Genomic DNA, 18,268 nt, shown 5'->3' with positions numbered 1-18,268 from the left:
ACCTGCGAGGTGAAGAGAGGAACACATGGGATGCGGGGTAGCTTCACGAGGGATGCGTGAGATTTGTATATATAGAGCTGGGTCTTGTCTTGCATGAGGCGTATGATACTTAATATCCAAACAGTTGATACTTTCCCCTTCCTTTTTCCCGTGTCTTTCTTAACCTCATTAGTAGCCATGGGCAAGTCCGCTATCCGCATCGTTTGCAAGGTTGACTTTGACAAGCCGGCTTCTGAGCAGCCATACCTTCATGTAACTTTTCTCATGGCTCTCCTTCTTCATCTTGGACATGTTGACTAACACCCAGGAACCCTCCTACAGAACAGGTGGCACCCAGACATCCCTCCAGCAGCCACCATTAAAGATGGCGAGACGGTCAAGATTGAATGCCTGGACTGGACCGGCGGCCAAATCAAGAACGACGACTCCGCGGACGACATCAAGAATGTCGACCTCACCCGTGTTCACTACCTGTCCGGCCCGTTCGCCATTGAAAACGCCGAGCCAGGCGATGCCCTTCTCGTAGAGATCATGGACGTCCAGCCCTTTGAGGACCAGCCATGGGGCTTCACGGGCATCTTTGACAAGTCCAATGGTGTATGTTGCCCTTTTCTCCCGTTCTCTCCCCATCTCATGCTGACAGCAAAACGAAAGGGTGGCTTCCTTGACGAGCTCTACCCCTCCGCAGCCAAAGCCATCTGGGACTTTGAAGGCATCTACTGCACCTCCCGCCACATCCCCCACGTCAAGTTCGCCGGCCTCATCCACCCCGGCATCCTCGGCTGTGCTCCCTCCCAAGAAGTCCTCGACACCTGGAACAAGCGTGAAGCCGAGCTCATCGCCGCCAACAAGCTCGACCGAGACGTCGCCCTGCCGTTTGCCTCCCCTTCCCCCTTTTTCTTTCCCTACTAACCCAACACCCAGTCCCCAGCCCCTCAACGTCCACGCCGGCTCCGCAGACCCAAATATAAAAGAAAAAGTCGGCCTTCAAGGCGCCCGCACAATCCCCGGCCGTCCCGAGCACGGCGGCAACTGTGACATCAAAAACCTCTCCCGCGGCTCGAAAGTCTACCTCCCCGTCCACGTCCCCGGCGCCAACTTCTCCGTAGGCGACCTCCACTTCTCCCAAGGCGACGGCGAGATCTCCTTTTGCGGCGCCATCGAGATGGCAGGGATAATCACGATCAACTTCTCCGTCATCAAATCCGGCGTTTCCCAGCTCTCCCTCACATCCCCGATTTACATCCCCGGTCCGGTAGAGCCCCATTTTGGTCCAGGGAGGTACATTTACTTTGAGGTAAACCCCCCCCTTTCCCCCTCCCCATCCCTCTTGCTAACGCCTAGGTATCTAGGGCTTCTCCGTCGACCAACACGGCAAACAACACTACCTCGACGTGGCGGTGGCCTACCGCCAGACCACCCTCCGCTGCATCGAATACCTCCGCCGCTTCGGCTACTCCGACTACCAAATCTACCTCCTCCTCTCCTGCGCCCCCATCCAGGGCCACGTCGCCGGCATCGTCGACATCCCCAACGCCTGCACCACCCTGGGTCTGCCGATGGACATCTTCGACTTTGACATCTCTCCCTCTGCCATCCCCGTCAAAAAGCTAGACATGGGACGCTGCGCCTTTGAGACCGGAAAGACAGAAGGTGAGGTGGTCACCACCGCCGGCAAAAACAGCGAGGTTAGCTTTGGTGGGGGGTTGAATTATAAGGAGTAGAGAGACGAAAATGGTTCGGGACACAAATTTTTTAGTATAGTACAAACCCATGAGGTTTTTTTATTTCCAACTTCTAATATCAATTGATTCTGTGCTATCAAGACGAGTCCCGCCCATGCCGTCACATCATCATAGGTCTGTCTGTTTTCGCCATCGTTCCCAGGAACAGTATGAAACTTGTGTGATTCGCATAATTAGGAATTCTGTCATGATGCCCTCCTTTCTTCCTCTAAAAAAGGCAAATGCCACTCTCTTCCCCTCCCAACACAATGAAACAATACAGGAGAGCGGCTCGTGCTGAGTAATGACAGTATTTCCATGCTTCAGCCATAAAAGATGTACTACCTCCTAAACTCAACGCTTCCTCTCCCCACATCCAAACTTGGCCGGACAGATGCACTCGAGCTCCGTCTTCTCCGAGCCCTCTGTTCCGAGGGATCCGAAGGCCGAAGCCCGCTCGATTTCGCAAAGAGATTCAGCACATCTGTCAGCGAGACAACCCCGGACAACCTCCCAGAGACATGTGCCCCAGGCAAGCTGGCAGAAGGCACCGAAGAGAATGACTGTCCTGGCAGCGGCGATTGGGGCGCTGAGGGGGTTTGCGAAGAAACAAGAACAGTTGGTTGTGGGCCAGGGCTTGATGACGACCCAACACCAGTGACTGACGTAGGTGGAGGAGCCGTTGCAGCCGTAACTCCCAGCTGAACCGGCTGGAGTAACGGTGTAGCGGGAGCACTAGGGGAAGGTGAAGCCGTCTCGACAACCCACATCCGGTGAGATCTTGTCGCAACGAGCTTGGCCACTGTGTGCGCAAGTGTGGAGTAAGGATTGACGTAAAAAACCGGGAAAGAATCACGTCCATGTTCGACGCCACGCTCGTTGAGGATAACGCTGATGAAGTGCATGCACGAGCGCTTGAGAAGGGGCAGGTTGTTCGTACTGGTCAAAAGCCTCAGATCTGCTGTTGAAATATTCCCGAGAACGTTGAGGCCTTGATCGACCACTGCAACCGAAGTCAGGCCCTCGTTGTGCATCAACAGAAGGGCATCAGCGAGAGGCCCATCGGCACTAGGATCCCAAGTTAGCCCGATAACCGGAACAGGGACTTAGCAAGTGATGCGACGACGACTTACTTGACAGCGATGATCTGAGTGCTACCAATCTGAAGATCTCGCAGCACACTCCCGTACAGACGGTCAATAACAGGAAAATTGACCGCTTCCTTCCAGAAGAACTCGAGCAGACGGAGCTGGCTCAGAATTCCAATAACCTCTCTAGCGCTGTTGGTAATCAGTAACCGATGGATGCCGCTTCCGAAAGCCTCCACAGCCGCGTCCAAAGTTGCCTCGGCCGGCAAAGCTACCAGTTCGCTCTTCTTCAGAATAGGCTGGATCTCCCGGAGCGCTACAGGTGTCTGGGCCTGGGCACTCTTCGCGATGTGGTCGTATAGCTCGATCTGCTCCTCCTCAGGTTTCGCAAGCCCGACCACCACCAATAAGTAGGCGTTCAGATCGCTGTAGTCAAACGTGGAGATGGCTCGTTTTGATGTGGGGGTCTCCCGTACAAGGACCGCATTGGTGGGGTGGTTTTTGAGGAGTGTCTACCGAGAGGTGAGGTATCAGCATGGAGTAGCCGGGTCGCGTTGGAGTAAGTAGCTAAGAAACATACCAGCGTGGCATCCTGAACACTCTCATCAAGATCGGTCCACTTCACATCATCTGCCACAGCCAATTCCCCGACTGCAATTTCCTGCCAGTTCCTACCGGCATACTGGGGATTGGCGTGTCGGTTGATTGGGGGGTGGTTCATAAGCTCTTGGACGGCTTGTTGGGTGAGAGATGGGTGTCGATGGCTGCGAGGGGAAGGAGGAGGGCGTCTCTGGTCCTCGGCAAAGCTCTGTCTATGAGCAGCAATATGGCCAGATTTGTTGCGCTCAGTCTGGGAAGTCGAGAGAGTTGCGCCCAGTGAGCTGTTGGAGCTGTTGGCAGCGCTCTCTTGAGCACCAGGGATGTCCATGGTGGGTGGTAGCTGATGACAGTTCTCGATAGGATTCGGTTTATGTAAGACTCGACGGTGGGCTCATTTGAGATGCCAAAGTTTGGGATTCAGAGTTGTGTCAGAGCTGTAGGTCAGGTCAGGTTACTGTTGGGTGGTCAAGGAGAGGAACAACGAGTGGTTCTTGTCTCTGTCTGTTGAGGTGGTCGCTTTGAACAAGGGTGGCACGGGTGCTATGACGGAGCTCCAGGGCGATGCGGGGTCAGCACCAGAATCATAAACAGATCCATGCTGCAGCAGAGGGGAGCAACGCGGTGACTCCTGGCTGGACAACCTGTATACTTTTCAGACAACTGGCGATATTTGGAGGCTGTGCTGGGGTTTCTGTATATTCCGGCATCACCTCCTCTGTTCTAGATATCCTGTTGTGAATGTCAGGCCAGCCCTGGCCTGATGACCCTACAACCCCGCAATATTTCTTATCGGAATCACCTTTCGCTGTTATCGCCGCTTGGCCCAACAGCCCAGCTTGACGGTTGTCTTTGACGCCGGCGGTACCATCGACATGTTCACCGGCTCGCTGCAACGGTTGCTGTAGTATCTCCAGAGAGAGTAAACATGTTCAAAGTCTGGGATGCAAAATACAGGCATATCGTCCCGATTGTACCTCGTGCAGATCGCACACTCCTCTCTACACTATGTTGGTGATAGATATGCCCCCCACCAATGGCGCCACCTAATAGAGCTCCCGATATCATCGTGGGAAATGTTTCCTTTGTGAAGCTGGAGGTGAAAACAAAAAGCAACCGGAGGGCGTTGGTGGTTTGGGCGGCGTGCACTGCAAATGGAAAAGCTGACAGCTGGCATCCATGAAATTGGATGTCAGGAACGAGCTGGATGCGTTGTCACCCAACCATAAAGTTCAAGCAAGGGCAGTGAGTAACAAGTGACCAACCTGCCTAGCCGGCCTATAATCTCAGCCCTATCATACTTTATGCCATGGAAGTGAGATGAATGAAATTTTCAGATTTCTACACACAAGCCACGCCGGGAGAGATATTTATCTTTCCTGCTGGCCAGGCATCAGTTGTTGAGAGATAGGAGTTCACGCCATTTGCTCGTGTTCACACTCAGACGACCATATTCCAGTTTCGCCTTCATTCAGCCACACCAAAGGTTGTTACCACAACCACACACACAAGCCACACCCGGAACTAAAAGCTTGTGAACATTCAAAACCCTCTGTTGCTTGAATTTTTTTTTTTCTTGATTTGCAAACACAAAAGTAACCCTCTCTTCACATATTGCATTCCACCGCCATCCTTTCTTGTCAAGACAGATTAGACTACCCTGGGAGATTCTGTCTGAGTAGAACTGCGAGACCCGCTGGCACTGCACGAACACCAAATTTCCCCTCCGCCAGCTGTCTTGACTGCCCCTCCCCCACTCCTCAACAGCCCTGACCCAATCAAAAAATTATTGACCATCGTCGCACTCCCCTCTCCCTCCCACTTCACAGACCAAAACCCCCCTCTCACGACGACTCGCCCAGAGAGTCAACAACATTTACCCACTTAAACAAGCCGCCGCGCTTTTTCACTCCCGACGCGTCTCCCACAGAGCATCTCGCCCTCGACATTCCAGACCACCAGCCTAGCGCCCCCCCTCCTCCCCAGGTAGCGACGATCCCGCCGACGCGTCCTTCCATATCCGGAGCCCAAAGCTCACTCGACGTCTCAGTTTGGTTTTGTCCTGACTAAAACAGACGACGTCCACTTTGGAGCACGACGGCATCGGCAGGCCCCTTGAGCGCCTCTCAGCTCATACAACTTAGATTCAGACAACATCATGTCTTCTGTTCTGCCCGCAGATGTTAGCGCCCAACTGGGCCAGCTACTCCAGCAGCTTCAGTCATCAGACAACATTGTCCGCTCACAAGCCGAGGAGGTTCTGCAGAATCAGTGGACAAGCCAGCGGCCAGAATACCTATTAATGGGCTTGGCCGAGCAGATCAGCAGCTCCCCTGATGTCTCGGTACGTCTCGTCCTCTCTGGTTTGCCTGTGAACCAACGCCATCATGCTGATATCTTGTTTCCTAGGTTCGCACATTTGCAGCTGTCATCTTCCGTCGCATAGCATCCAAGACTCGCAAAACACCAAGCTCCGAAAATGTTGACCTCTTCATCTCCCTGGGAGTCGAGTCTTGCCAGGCCATCCGCAACGAGCTTCTGAAGACATTGCTTGCCGAGACAGATAAGAACGTTCGGAACAAGATCAGTGACGCGGTTGCCGAGATTGCCAGACAGTACTACGATAGCAGTTCGTCTAGACCTGCCTTTCCTCCTAAATTGCGCCACCACTAACGTGCTTGTAGACGATTCCTGGCCAGACCTGCTGCAGGTGCTTTTTCAGCTCAGCCAGGCCCCTGATGCTGGCAAGCGCGAAACCGCCTTCCGAGTGTTCACAACTACCCCCGGCATTATTGAGAGACAGCATGAGGAGCAGGTAGCTGGCGTGTTCGCCCAGGCCTTCAAGGACGAATCAGTTTCAGTATGAAAGTCCTGTTTGGAAAATAGTTGAGGGTTTGTTGTACTGACATGAATAGGTTCGCCTTGCCGCCATGGAGGCCTTCGCTTCCTTCTTCCGCAACCTCAGCAGGAAGAACCAGGCCAAGTACTTTGGTCTCCTTCCCGAAATTCTCAACATTCTGCCACCAATCAAGCAAGCTCAAGATTCCGATGACTTGAGCAAAGGTTTGGTGGCCCTCATCGACCTCGCCGAAAGCTCGCCCAAGATGTTCAAGCCAAACTTCAGCGGACTCGTCCAGTTCTCCATCGCCGTGATCCAAGACAAGGAGCTTAGTGACCTTTGCAGACAGAATTCTTTGGAGCTCATGGCTACTTTCGCTGATTACGCCCCATCCATGTGCAGAAAAGATCCCAAGTACACCGAGGATATGATCACTCAGTGCCTCAGTTTGATGACCGACATTGGCGAGGATGACGATGATGCTGCTGATTGGCTTGGGGCCGACGATCTTGAAGACCAGGAAAGTGACAACAACCACGTAGCTGGAGAGCACTGCATGGACCGCTTGGCGAACAAGATGGGAGGCATGGTCGTATTGCAGCCCACCTTTGCTTGGCTCCCACGCATGATGCAGTCCCCTGCTTGGAGGGACAGGCACGCGGCTCTCATGGCTATTTCTGCCATCTCGGAAGGCTGTCGTGACCAGATGATTGGGGAACTCGAGCAGGTTTTGAAGCTCGTTGTTCCGGCTCTGAAGGACCCCCATCCTCGTGTCCGATGGGCCGGGTGCAATGCTTTGGGCCAGATGAGCACTGACTTTGCGCCGAAGATGCAACAGGAATTTTACGATGTTGTTCTGACCGCTATCGTGCCAGTCTTGGACTCGCCCGAGGCTAGAGTCAAGTCGCACGCTGCGGCCGCTTTGGTCAACTTTTGCGAAGAGGCCGAGAAGAGCGTCTTGGAGCCGTACCTGGACGGCCTCCTCACCAAGCTCTATGAGCTCCTCCAGAACGAGAAGCGGTACGTGCAGGAGCAAGCACTCTCGACCATCGCCACTATTGCCGACGCGGCCGAGCAGGCGTTTGCCAGATATTACGATACTCTGATGCCCATGTTGGTTAGCGTATTGCAGCGCGAGAACGATAAGGAGTACCGCCTCCTTCGCGCAAAGGCTATGGAGTGCGCGACTCTCATTGCTCTCGCTGTTGGCCAGCAGCGCTTGGGCAACGACGCCACCATGCTTGTCCAACTTCTCGGATCCATCCAGGACAATGTTACCGAGGCCGATGACCCTCAGGCCCAGTATCTTATGCACTGCTGGGGTAGAATGTGCCGCGTCATGGGCAAAAATTTCCTCCCTTGTCTGCCCAAGGTCATGCCTCCTCTTCTCGAGATGGCCAGCGCCAAGGCTGACATTCAGCTTCTCGACGACGAGGATCAGGTTGAGAAGTTCCAGCAAGAAGAGGGCTGGGAGCTGGTGCCTCTTCGTGGAAAGACGATTGGAATCAGAACTAGCTCCATGGAGGATAAACATATGGCCATTGAGCTCCTGGTTGTTTACGCCCAGGTTCTTGAGGATGAGTTTGCGCCCTATGCCGATCAGATCATGGAGAAGATCGCTCTCCCCGGCCTGGCATTCTTCTTCCATGATCCTGTCAGATATGTTTCTGCCAAGCTCGTGCCACAGCTTCTGAGCTGCGTCCAGAAAGCTTATGGACCCGCCTCGGACCAGCTCAGGCTTTTGTGGGACAAGACCATTGACAAACTCCTTGAAGTTCTTTCCGCTGAGCCCGCTGTCGATACCTTGGCGGAGATGTATCAGTGCTTTTACGAGTCTGTCGAGGTTATCGGTGGGCCCTGCCTTAGCCCTGAGCGCATGGGCAAGTTTATCGATTCAGTCACTTCTACCCTTGATGACTACAAGGACCGTGTTGCTCAGCGCGAAGAGGAGCACCGCGCTGGTGGTACTGACGATGCCGAGGATGACGCTGAGGAACTCTTGATGGCCATCGAGGACGACCAGACTCTTCTCTCGGATATGAACAAGGCCTTCCACTGCGTCTTCAAGCACCACGGCGAGAGCTTCCTCCCCTACTTTGAGCGTCTCGCCGACACATATCAAGGTTTCCTCAAGTCGGATGACCCAACGCAGCGTCAATGGGGCCTTTGCATCATGGACGACGTCCTTGAGTACTGCGGTGCCCGCAGTGGCAACTATGCTCCTATGATTAGCGAGGCGCTTGTGCGTGGTTGCCAGGACCCCTCGCCGGCTATCCGCCAGGCTGCGGCTTATGGCATCGGTGTGGCTGCTCGTCATGGTGGTGAGCAGTGGGCCACGTTCCTGGCCGGAACACTGCAGTACTTGTTCCAGCTTATGCAGGTCCCTGATGCGCGGAACGAAGACAATGTCTACGCCACCGAGAACGCATGCGCTGCCATTGCGAAGATCCTGCACTACAACGCCTCGGCAGTGCCAAACGCCAACCAAATCATTGATGAGTGGATAAATTACCTCCCCATCTGCAACGACGAGGAAGCAGCCCCATATGGCTATCTCTATCTCGCCGACTTGATTAGCAAGTAAGTTACCGCTTTTCCCATGAGTCATGTGATTCACAAGGTACTCTGGACTAACAGCTTCCTGTAGGCAACATGCTTCCATCGCCGCGCCCGGGCGGGCCGCACAGATTTTCGTCTACGTTGCACAGGCTCTCGAGGGAGAGACGCTGAGCGGGCAGAATGCTGCTCGTGTAGTGGCAGCGACCAAGCTTCTCTTGGAGGGCACCGGCACTGACCCATCACCACTGCTCTCTCAGTTCTCACCCGAGGCTCAGCAAACCATCCGCGCCCATTTCGGTTAGTTCCCAAGCCCGGTAGTGATGGACGCGATACCTCAGTACCTGCGAGTGAAGCTGTCCTTTAGCAAAGACACGCGTGTAAGGGCAGGCCGCGGATAGGAGTTTGGGACCCTGAAGGAGAGGGTCGGATAGTTGGGATTGAGAAAAAGGGCAGGGACGGAGGATGAAGTTTTTTTGGAGTTCACGGGCATGATACCATGTTTGTTCGTCCGATCGGTCATTGGCGTGTACGAGTTACATGTCATATTAGCCAGGTAAAGCCTCCGCTTCGACATGTCTCAGAGCGAATCAACATGAAGCGAACAAAAAAAAAACAGTTACATATTTCTAGGTCCCTTTGGGCGTAATCGTATATTCACATGTCTCTCGGCCAACAGGCAGAGTCCCAGCAGAGCAAGTGATGAAGGGTCCTTCTCAGCCCGCAATGCCTTGGTAGGGTCGAACGGCTTTGTATGACTTCACACGTCATCGGGCTCGAAGCGGACACAATAGGGGTTCGCCAACGCCGGACATGGAAGCTGACACGGGAATTGTGTAGGTCGGATTGCATCCCGGCCGAGAGAAAGCGAGAGACAGTTTTGAAGAGTGGCGGCAATGGATCTAGACCAATCGAACTGCCGACATATGGACGGACCATGGGCCGGATGGGTATGGGCGTGTGGCTTGGGATGATGAAGAAATGTGAGATGACAGATTGGGATGGGGATCATTGGGATGGGATTTGCCACAGCGGCATGGCATTGTCTGCTGCGGCGCGGGGAGCCGGAGACTGAGCATGGGGACCTATGACCTATGGGGGACTGGCATTGCATATGTCGGGGAATGGGATGATGGATGGAAATGCTGAGCTTCTTCCATCAGCAACTCTGAAAAGCGCATCCATTGTTTCATTCAGCCAATGAAGCCCTTGAGACGGACAGGCTACACAAGAGTGGGGTGTCTCTCCGGCAGGCTTACGTAAGGGGTTTGAGTGGCGTGTTCTCCAGTTATCCCCTCTCTCTGAGCAGCATCTGAATGGTCTGATTGGGCTCGGACGGGGACTTGTGAATCCCCACGGCCGCCGATGTGCCCTGGGTGGCCCCGCTCTGCCCGCTTAGGAATGCTGCCAGCGGGTGGGTTTAAGGAAGGACGGGAACCGGGGGGGAGGAACATCCGGGGACTCTAACCCCGTTGTGCGCTGCAAAGAGTCAACTTTCCACTCACTACTGCACCTTTATCATCAACCGCATCCCGACGACGTCCGACGTCCTCGTCCGCCTGCCGCCGCCCGCCCATCTGCATCGCACACTCTCGCCGTCGAATAGCTGCCTCGTCTCGCGTGTCGTGGGACCTGGCACCAACGCCCTGGCGGACCGCTTTCACACGCAACCAGCAGCAACAACGGCGCCAAACCTCGGACGACATCGTCCTTCTGCTTCTGTCTGTCTGTCTCCACGTCGACTTACCTTACCTTAACCCAGCATTTCCCATTCTCGTCCGCATCCTCTCCTTGTCCCTGTCTCTATACCTAAACCCTGCTTTGGGCATCTCGAAAACGGGTGTGTAACGTTCGATCTCTACCATCCGCATACTCCTCCACCATCACTGCCAATTTTGCTTTTTTGCTTCTTTTCCCCTTCCCCCTCTGTCATAGTGTTGCCGCAGATGGCATATGCTCGTTGGGCTCAACGAGAACGTCGGGGAGTCCGGGAGCTGATAGTTGACAAATAGACCGCCACTGCCGTATTTTTCTTTCTCTATCGTCGTTGCTTGCGTTTCGGAGCCCTACGCCAAATCCAGACCGCCTCGGGTCACTCTCCCCGGTAGCTGCCGCCGCCCCCCCCCCCCTTCCCTTGGCAGTAGTTCGATGCCGCCGCCCATCTGGTCCGATAGAGAGACGTCAAGGCCGCCCCGTCCTTCGATGGGGCAATGATAGCTAGGTTACCTGATTGTTGAGGGACAGACTTGGCTTCCCGGTCACACACACGCACACACACGCACCACCACACGCACCACGTTCAGATACGCACACTCCATCGCGCGCGCAACGATTCTAACGTGGTCGCCATGAACAACAACAATTTTTACACGACTCAGCTCGCTCAGGAGGAGGCTCAGCGCCGAGGTCAGCAGCAAAACGCCGGCCGGAACCTGGGCATGATCAGTACGACGGGCCTGTCCGGTGTGTCGGACTCACTGGACGAGATTGTCCGTCAGAACAATAATGAGCTTCAACGGAGGAGAAGCATACCTCAGTCTTTTCAGGGCGGCGCCATGCTCACAACCGATGCGGATCGTCGCCTGTCCATGATGGATTTTGGGAGCCCGGACCATTACCAGGACTTCCAGTTTGGAAATATGAATTCGCCTCAAATGGCGGGGTTCGGAGCTATGTCGACGAGCATGCCAGGGAGCTCTGGCCCCTATTCACAGCCTGGACTCATGGCCATGTCGGACCAAAACGACTTCGCTTCACTTTCACCCGACATTATGGGCAACATGATGGCCTTTTCAAGTCTAAACATGGAGGCGATGGGAACCGACCCTGCCTCACTCAACCTCTTTAACTCGCCCGGCCTCGGTCACCAGTACCCTCCCACGACTATGGATTCGGTTACGCCTGACTTTTCAATGGACATGGGAATGGGTACCACCCCTTTGACTTTGACGAGCGACGACATGTCGGGCGTGGAAGATGCATTTGGCAATCGCCCTCAGCAGAGACCGCATAATCTGACGTTGGACTCTCAGATGAACCAATTCCAGCCTAGCATGCCGCCGCCATTAACACGCGAGATTTCAGGCACTACAGCCTACCGCTCGCCAGCGTCAGGAACCAGTCACACCTTGTCCGGCATGGGTGCTGCCCAACCCAGTGCTGTAGCGACAGTGTCGACCCCTCAAACACCAGCCACCACGGTTGGTCCGGCACTCCCAGACAGCCTACATGCTTCCAAAGAAAAGAGCATATATTCCAAGAGCGGATTTGACATGCTCCGGGCCCTGTGGTACGTGGCAACGCGGAAAAACGCACAGCTTCAAATTGGTGCTGTGGACATGTCTTGTGCTTTCGTCGTGTGCGACGTTGAGTTACAAGACTGCCCTATCATTTACGTGTCGGATAACTTCCAGAACCTGACGGGCTACGTTCGCCACGAGATTGTGGGACAAAACTGCCGCTTCCTCCAAAGTCCCACTGGTAAGGTCGAGGCGGGCACAAAGCGAGAGTTTGTCGAGAACCACGCCGTCTTCAAGCTCAAGAACGCCATTGCTGAAGGCCGCGAGATTCAGCAAAGTCTTATCAACTATCGGAAGGGCGGCAAGCCCTTCCTGAACCTCCTCACCATGATTCCCATCCCGTGGGATGACCCTAACACGATACGGTACTTTATCGGCTTTCAGATCGACCTGGTCGAGTGCCCCGATGCGATATCAGGACAGGAGTCAGGGGGTGCCATGCACGTCAATTACGTCCACAGCGATATTGGCCAATACATCTGGACTCCTCCAAGCTCGACGCAATGGGAGCCCGAAAACGGCCAGACGCTGGCCATCGATGACGTATCTTCCCTTTTGCAGCAGTTCAACCCCAAGGGGGCCGTGTCAGATTGGCACAGGCAGTCATGGGACAAGATGTTGCTGGAGAATGCGGATGACGTTGTGCATGTGCTCTCGCTTAAGGGCCTGTTCCTTTACTTATCACCGTCGTGCAAGAAGATTCTCGAGTACGACACCAACGACTTGATGGGAAACTCGCTGGCATCTATCTGCCACCCGTCAGACATTGTTCCCGTTACGCGAGAGCTCAAGGAGGCACAGGCAAATGTACCAGTCAACATCGTATTCAGGATACGACGGAAAAATAGCGGCTACACCTGGTTCGAGAGCCACGGCACTCTGTTCTCCGAGCAGGGCAAGGGCCGCAAGTGTATCATTCTGGTAGGCAGAAAGCGTCCAATCTTTGCGCTATCAAAACGGAACCTGGATCAACACGGAGGTATCGGTGACAGCGAGATCTGGTCCAAGGTCTCAACCTCGGGTATGTTCTTGTACGTTGCGTCAAATGTGCGCTCGTTGTTGGATCTTGAGCGCAAAGATCTCGAAGGAACCAGCATGCAAGATCTCATGCGGAAAGAGTCTCGGGTGGAATTTGGTCGGACTATTGAAAAATCGAGGAGAGGCAAGATCGCCAGCTGCAAGCACGAGATTCAGAACAAGCGAGGCCAGGTTTTGCAAGCGCACACGACCTTCTACCCTGGGGATGCCGAAGAGGGTCAGAAGCCTACATTTTTGTTGGCTCAGACGAAACTACTCAAGGCCTCTTCTCGCGCGATTGCTCCTGCTGGCAAGACTGGTGCGTCGGTGGCGAGCGTATCCGACGATGGACAACAAATGACCGGCATCGTGATGGGTCACACCAAGACGATCAGCACTGAGGGTGCCCTTATCTCTCAACCTGCAGGTCAGCTAATAGGTGGAGCTCAAGATATCGCTCTTGCATCGGATGACAACATCTTTGATGAGCTCAAGACCACGAGATGTACCAGCTGGCAGTACGAGCTGCGACAAATGGAAAAGGTCAACCGCTTATTGGCCGAAGAGCTGGCTCAGCTGCTGTCCAACAGGAAGAAGCGTAAGAGGAGAAAGGGCGGCGGCAACATGGTTAGAGACTGTGCCAATTGCCACACACGCAACACGCCCGAGTGGCGGAGAGGACCGAGCGGGCAGAGAGATCTCTGCAACAGCTGCGGTCTAAGATGGGCCAAACAGGTATGTCGAGCCCTGACCAAGCGCCCAGCTTCAACAAATTGCTAACCACTGACAAGCGTGATGCACAGACTGGCAGAGTTTCCCCTCGCAACTCAAACCGTGGCGGAGACGCGCAGAGCAAGAAGAGCAACTCCCCCTCCCACGCCTCTCCGCTGCAGCGGGAGGTTAGCAGTAACTCGACCAAACCAGCCACGACAGACACGCCGCCTACCGAGCCTGGAAGCAAGTCAACGACAGCGACTCCCACCAACGTGCTTACCCCGAGTGACAACGGCAGCAGTGGGTTCCCCACCCCGACGGCCGGTGGAAACGGCAGCAGCAAAACCGGGGCCACCTCATCCGCCTCCCCCGACATCAAAAGCGAAAACGGAGGAGGAGGACCGCCGCAGAGCCAGCCGATGCTCGAGGGCGGCAGCGGTCTCGGTGGCAGCGGCATGGAAATGACGTCTATCCGGGAAGAGCGAGAGATGAGCGCTTAGGACGCGGTTGTCCCTACTGCTGTTGACCCTTGGGAGATAGACTGGCAGTATTAGCCCGATCTATATTTTCAGGCTTTGATTTGTCTGCTGTTGCTGGACAATCTTTTTGTCACGATATTTTGGCTTGGTTGGCATGGCCTGGTGGAAAATGTGTTGCATTTTTTGCGAAAGATTTGACAACTCAGGTTTTTTTCCTCATGACATGAATCATTGCGTTGCGGGTGCGTTATGGGGAGGGGGGGGGTGTTGTTTTGTCTTGTCGGGGGGGATTTTCGACACGGCCTTGAGGAGTAAAGAAGAGAATCTCTCAACTCTTTTACCAACCACGACATTCTCACTGTTTGTCATGATTTTCTTTTTACTATGGGCTGAAACCCAAATTCTCTTTGGAACATTTCCATCTTGTTTGTTTGTTTATTTTCTCTTCTAGTAGGCGGGGGTGTACGTTTTGTTGTTTTTTATAGGGAGGACATGGGATTTTTGTTATCGTCATGGTGGTTACTGTTAGGTATCACACGCACGCAGGCACAAACACATTGTTGTTGTTGATTTATCATTTGGGAATATGAAGGCGGTATGTTGGGTTGGTTGGTTGGGCTGGGCATCATCGGGAAGGGACAGGGAGGGGGTTGGGTGGGGGGACGGATGGATTACTAGATCGCACAAGAAAGACTTTTGATACCTACGCGGGAGGGTGGGAGGGCGGGAGGGGGTATACGGTACGATATATTGTGGGAAGGGGGTTGATGCCATAGAGGCCATAACGCAAATTGAGGGATGTGAAAGATTAGGGGGATATGAATTGAGACGAAAGGGATTTTTTTTCTTTTTTCTTTTTCTTGTTTTGTGGTGGAAAGAGAGAAACTTCTTGAGAGCTCTCTTTGTGTTTTCGAGGACATCTATGTGGAATTACCTAGGCCAGGAAGGCAGAGAAGAAGAAAAATGATGTAAAATATTGCAGTTGAGTTGAGTTTGTGTGTGTGTTCAAGTGGGAGTGATGACGTTGGTGATCTTGACCGTAAAGTTTTGAACCGGTGTGTTTGTTTTCTGCGGGTATAGCAAGTTCATTTGCGTCTGAGCCCTGTACCTTGAACTTTATAGGCGGGGAGTCGTGTTGATGAGAGTTGGAAGCTCTAAAGAGGCTGTGTGAGGGGCTGCAGTGGGCGGCCTTTTTTTTTTTTTTTTTTTTTTTTTTTTTTTTTTTTGTTTTTGGCTGGTGGACTGTAGAAAACATAGGAAAATTCTCAACAACTGCTGGCATTCAAGACAGACTTGAAGGGATAGTTGGTTGATGGCCCAAAGGAAGAATATTTTCCCTGATCGTGCAAGCGACACTTGGGTAGAAAAGCTTGATGGCCTGATGATGGCTGAATACCTAATTGTGTCCCCCTGTGGCGCTTGAAAAGGGGGCAGACATGTTTTCAGTGTCACCGCGTTATTTTTGCATGTGGTGATGATGTGTTCGCCTCACAGTGTAACAAGAAAGACGCTGACATCATGGGTCTCACTTCGGAATCCCCGCTTCTCTTTTCAATTCCTCCATTATGTAAGTAAGTGATGGTAAGTAACATGAAGTTAGGCAATGACGAGATGGATCCGTTTCAAGAAACTCTCACAAGTGTCGATGCGGCAAGGCGAGGTTGACTTACCCGGGCAGTGATTACAACATTGGCCGTTCAAGAAGCTATTTCGGATCATGCCATGGAATTTCGTTAATCTCCTTCATCGTGCATATGCCCACATAGAGTTGTATGTTTTGATCAGTACTCAGTAGTTTTGATCATTACTCAGTAGCTACCCCTCCAACAAATCACATCCTCCTCACCAGATTGGGAAAAGCGCGGCAGTGTTGTGGATGGACGAAGCGGGAAGGATTTCTTCCCTACCATGGTTCACCGCGTGGGAGGCAGTGCTCTCTCAACTTGGGACTGCTTCTGGCTTGGGATGAACACAACATCTTGGGAAACTGGACACATGAAACATCTCTCTCTCTCTCTCCCCGCGTCCGTGTCTTGTGTCTTGGAAATAAAAAAAACGCGGGACAACTGCATATATGTTGGTGAGATGTACCTGTAAAACTGGGGTCAGCAACGGAGATAACAGGGGGGGCTTGCTGCATAACTCAGCCTCAAATATTTGATTACCCCCTTTATCATCAACAATCCTTGGATGACAACGCTGGAGATCCAACGTGGGGTAACGTGGTAAAAGGAACTTTGAGGAACTTTGTTAGTAGCGGTTTCCGACTGACAACACTCCAGAAGTTGCCATATTTGGCGATAGTTGGTGGAGAAGGTCAGGTGGGGATGGGAACGGGGAGATCAAAGGCGTTGCACTGGTTTTGGCGATACGCCCCGGTAGAACCCATCAGCGGTTGACGTCCGGTCTTGTTGAATGATGAGCAAGATGTTTGAGAAGATCGAGTTTTTGATCGGAAAATAACTGACCTGTAAAGACACTTTCCACGCGCCGTGCTGATACAGACAATATCATCTGCACAAGCTTCAACTGCATGTGGCTTCACCAGGCAAACATATATCTCTGCTTGCCGATTGGATACCAGGGTTTGGTACTGCCCCTAGCTTTGGATTGAGTGATATTCGGTACTGCGATAATTCGATGAGCATGCTTGTATCGGAGCGTGAGCTTTTCTTCCCGAATCCTTCAACCCAAAAGGAAAAGTTCCTGGTTCCTGATTGGGCACACCGGATACATACAGCTAGGCAACAGAATTCTTTTCGGCGTTGTCAACATTCGGGACTGCGGACCAGGGCACACCTGTCGAAGGGGGTCACAGCTGCATGCAGGAGTGCTTGTGATGGCCTCTTGATGGGCACATGGGATGGACGGTATGTCGGTAGAAGAGGCTGTGACGGATGGAGGGGTACCTAGCGGCCATGGTGCCGTTGCAGTTGTTGGAGCGGAGCGGAGCGGGAATCCAAAGATCATCAGACAGATGGTGTTGGCCCCCTTCCTGCACGACAGGTTTTTTGCGGGTCTTCAACCGTCCAGAGTAGCCTCCTTTGCCATGAAAGTCACCCTAAGGGGGTTGAAGTAGTCGGCTACCAAGACTTTGACCTGGGTGGCTGCTACAGCAGAAAGTGAGAAAAGGTTTAAACCTCTTGGGGTCAAGCCATGCCGAGTTCTTCTGGTGAACCAGGAGTAGGAGCGAGTTGCAATCGTTACGGCTTTAACGAAGGAAGATACTCCGTATCGATGCTATGGATGCTGAGGATTCGCGGATAGTTGAGATGGCTGTCGCTGTCAGAAGGCTAAATTTGCAAAGAGGATGACTTCGGTGCTTACCGCCGTCAGTCCAGGCCCGATATCAAGCCGGCAGTCACATCTCACCAAAAGAACAACTGCGAAAGTGTCAGGTCGTTAGCTAAGAGATATGGATGTAGCTGCTGGAAATGGGTCCCCAACTCCGCCTCCGCCCCTTCATGGGGAAGGAACGACAAGCGCTGGCCAACGAGATTGGAAGGATTTGGCAGGGTGGACATCGACACCATCAAGGTAGGTAAATTTACAATTAATTCTATTTTTCAACATCATGTCTATCACATGCTGGCCAAGTGACTGACAGATCTCTCGTTACTATTCAGGAGCCAGCCATGTCACTCGGTACATCCTTCCCACTCATGCGTTTAGATCCTGGTAGTCCAGTAACCCCTTTTGGATGATCCAACTGATGACATTGTTTCTGAGCGGTGCTACCAGAACCACTCAGTTGTGTTCCAGCGGCCAGTGGCGGTCCAGATCAAATATGGGGTCTCAGGCGATGCAGCAAGAAGCCAACATGGCCTGGGCTCAACCATGTTACAGCTGCTGCAAGATATCTGGCAGCCTAAGGTTCCCTGCCTTTTCTCAGGACGCCCCCAGTACAACCTCGTCGACTATTTTTCTTCCTCATTTTACATGAGGCTACAAAGCC

At 53.2% G+C, this 18,268-nt stretch overlaps 4 protein-coding genes across 4 annotated transcripts; 3 read left to right on the top strand and 1 right to left on the bottom strand.

Annotated features, from left to right (window-relative positions):
• Positions 1–93: 93 nt before the first annotated feature.
• Positions 94–1,823, top strand: QC763_506160 (uncharacterized protein; the record flags this gene model as incomplete). The annotated part of the gene is made up of 5 exons (XM_062913205.1): positions 94–252; positions 322–597; positions 655–875; positions 925–1,297; positions 1,353–1,823. 5 exons carry the CDS (start codon positions 94–96, stop codon positions 1,722–1,724), a joined length of 1,401 nt encoding a protein of 466 aa, XP_062764473.1. The 3' UTR covers positions 1,725–1,823.
• Positions 1,755–4,656, bottom strand: SDS23 (cell separation during budding). Its single transcript, XM_062913204.1, has 3 exons — positions 3,393–4,656; positions 2,858–3,324; positions 1,755–2,792 (listed from the first exon to the last, which is right to left on the bottom strand). Exons 1-3 carry the CDS (start codon positions 3,738–3,740, stop codon positions 2,066–2,068), a joined length of 1,542 nt encoding a protein of 513 aa, XP_062764472.1. The 5' UTR covers positions 3,741–4,656; the 3' UTR covers positions 1,755–2,065.
• PSE1 (importin subunit beta-3) lies at positions 4,062–9,477 on the top strand. The gene is made up of 5 exons (XM_062913203.1): positions 4,062–5,753; positions 5,819–6,038; positions 6,094–6,269; positions 6,325–8,828; positions 8,896–9,477. The coding sequence occupies exons 1-5, from the start codon at positions 5,568–5,570 to the stop codon at positions 9,107–9,109; spliced, it is 3,300 nt and encodes a 1,099-aa protein (XP_062764471.1). The 5' UTR covers positions 4,062–5,567; the 3' UTR covers positions 9,110–9,477.
• Positions 9,478–10,816: 1,339 nt separating this feature from the next.
• Positions 10,817–14,903, top strand: WC-1 (White collar-1 protein light receptor). The gene is made up of 2 exons (XM_062913202.1): positions 10,817–13,855; positions 13,912–14,903. Exons 1-2 carry the CDS (start codon positions 11,153–11,155, stop codon positions 14,332–14,334), a joined length of 3,126 nt encoding a protein of 1,041 aa, XP_062764470.1. The 5' UTR covers positions 10,817–11,152; the 3' UTR covers positions 14,335–14,903.
• Positions 14,904–18,268: the final 3,365 nt, after the last annotated feature.

Source organism: Podospora pseudopauciseta (genome assembly GCF_035222475.1).
Source record: "Podospora pseudopauciseta strain CBS 411.78 chromosome 5 map unlocalized CBS411.78m_5.2, whole genome shotgun sequence".
Lineage (NCBI taxonomy): Eukaryota > Fungi > Ascomycota > Sordariomycetes > Sordariales > Podosporaceae > Podospora > Podospora pseudopauciseta.
The sequence above is the reverse complement of the archived record's forward strand: the minus strand, read 5'-3'. Positions and strand labels throughout refer to the sequence as shown.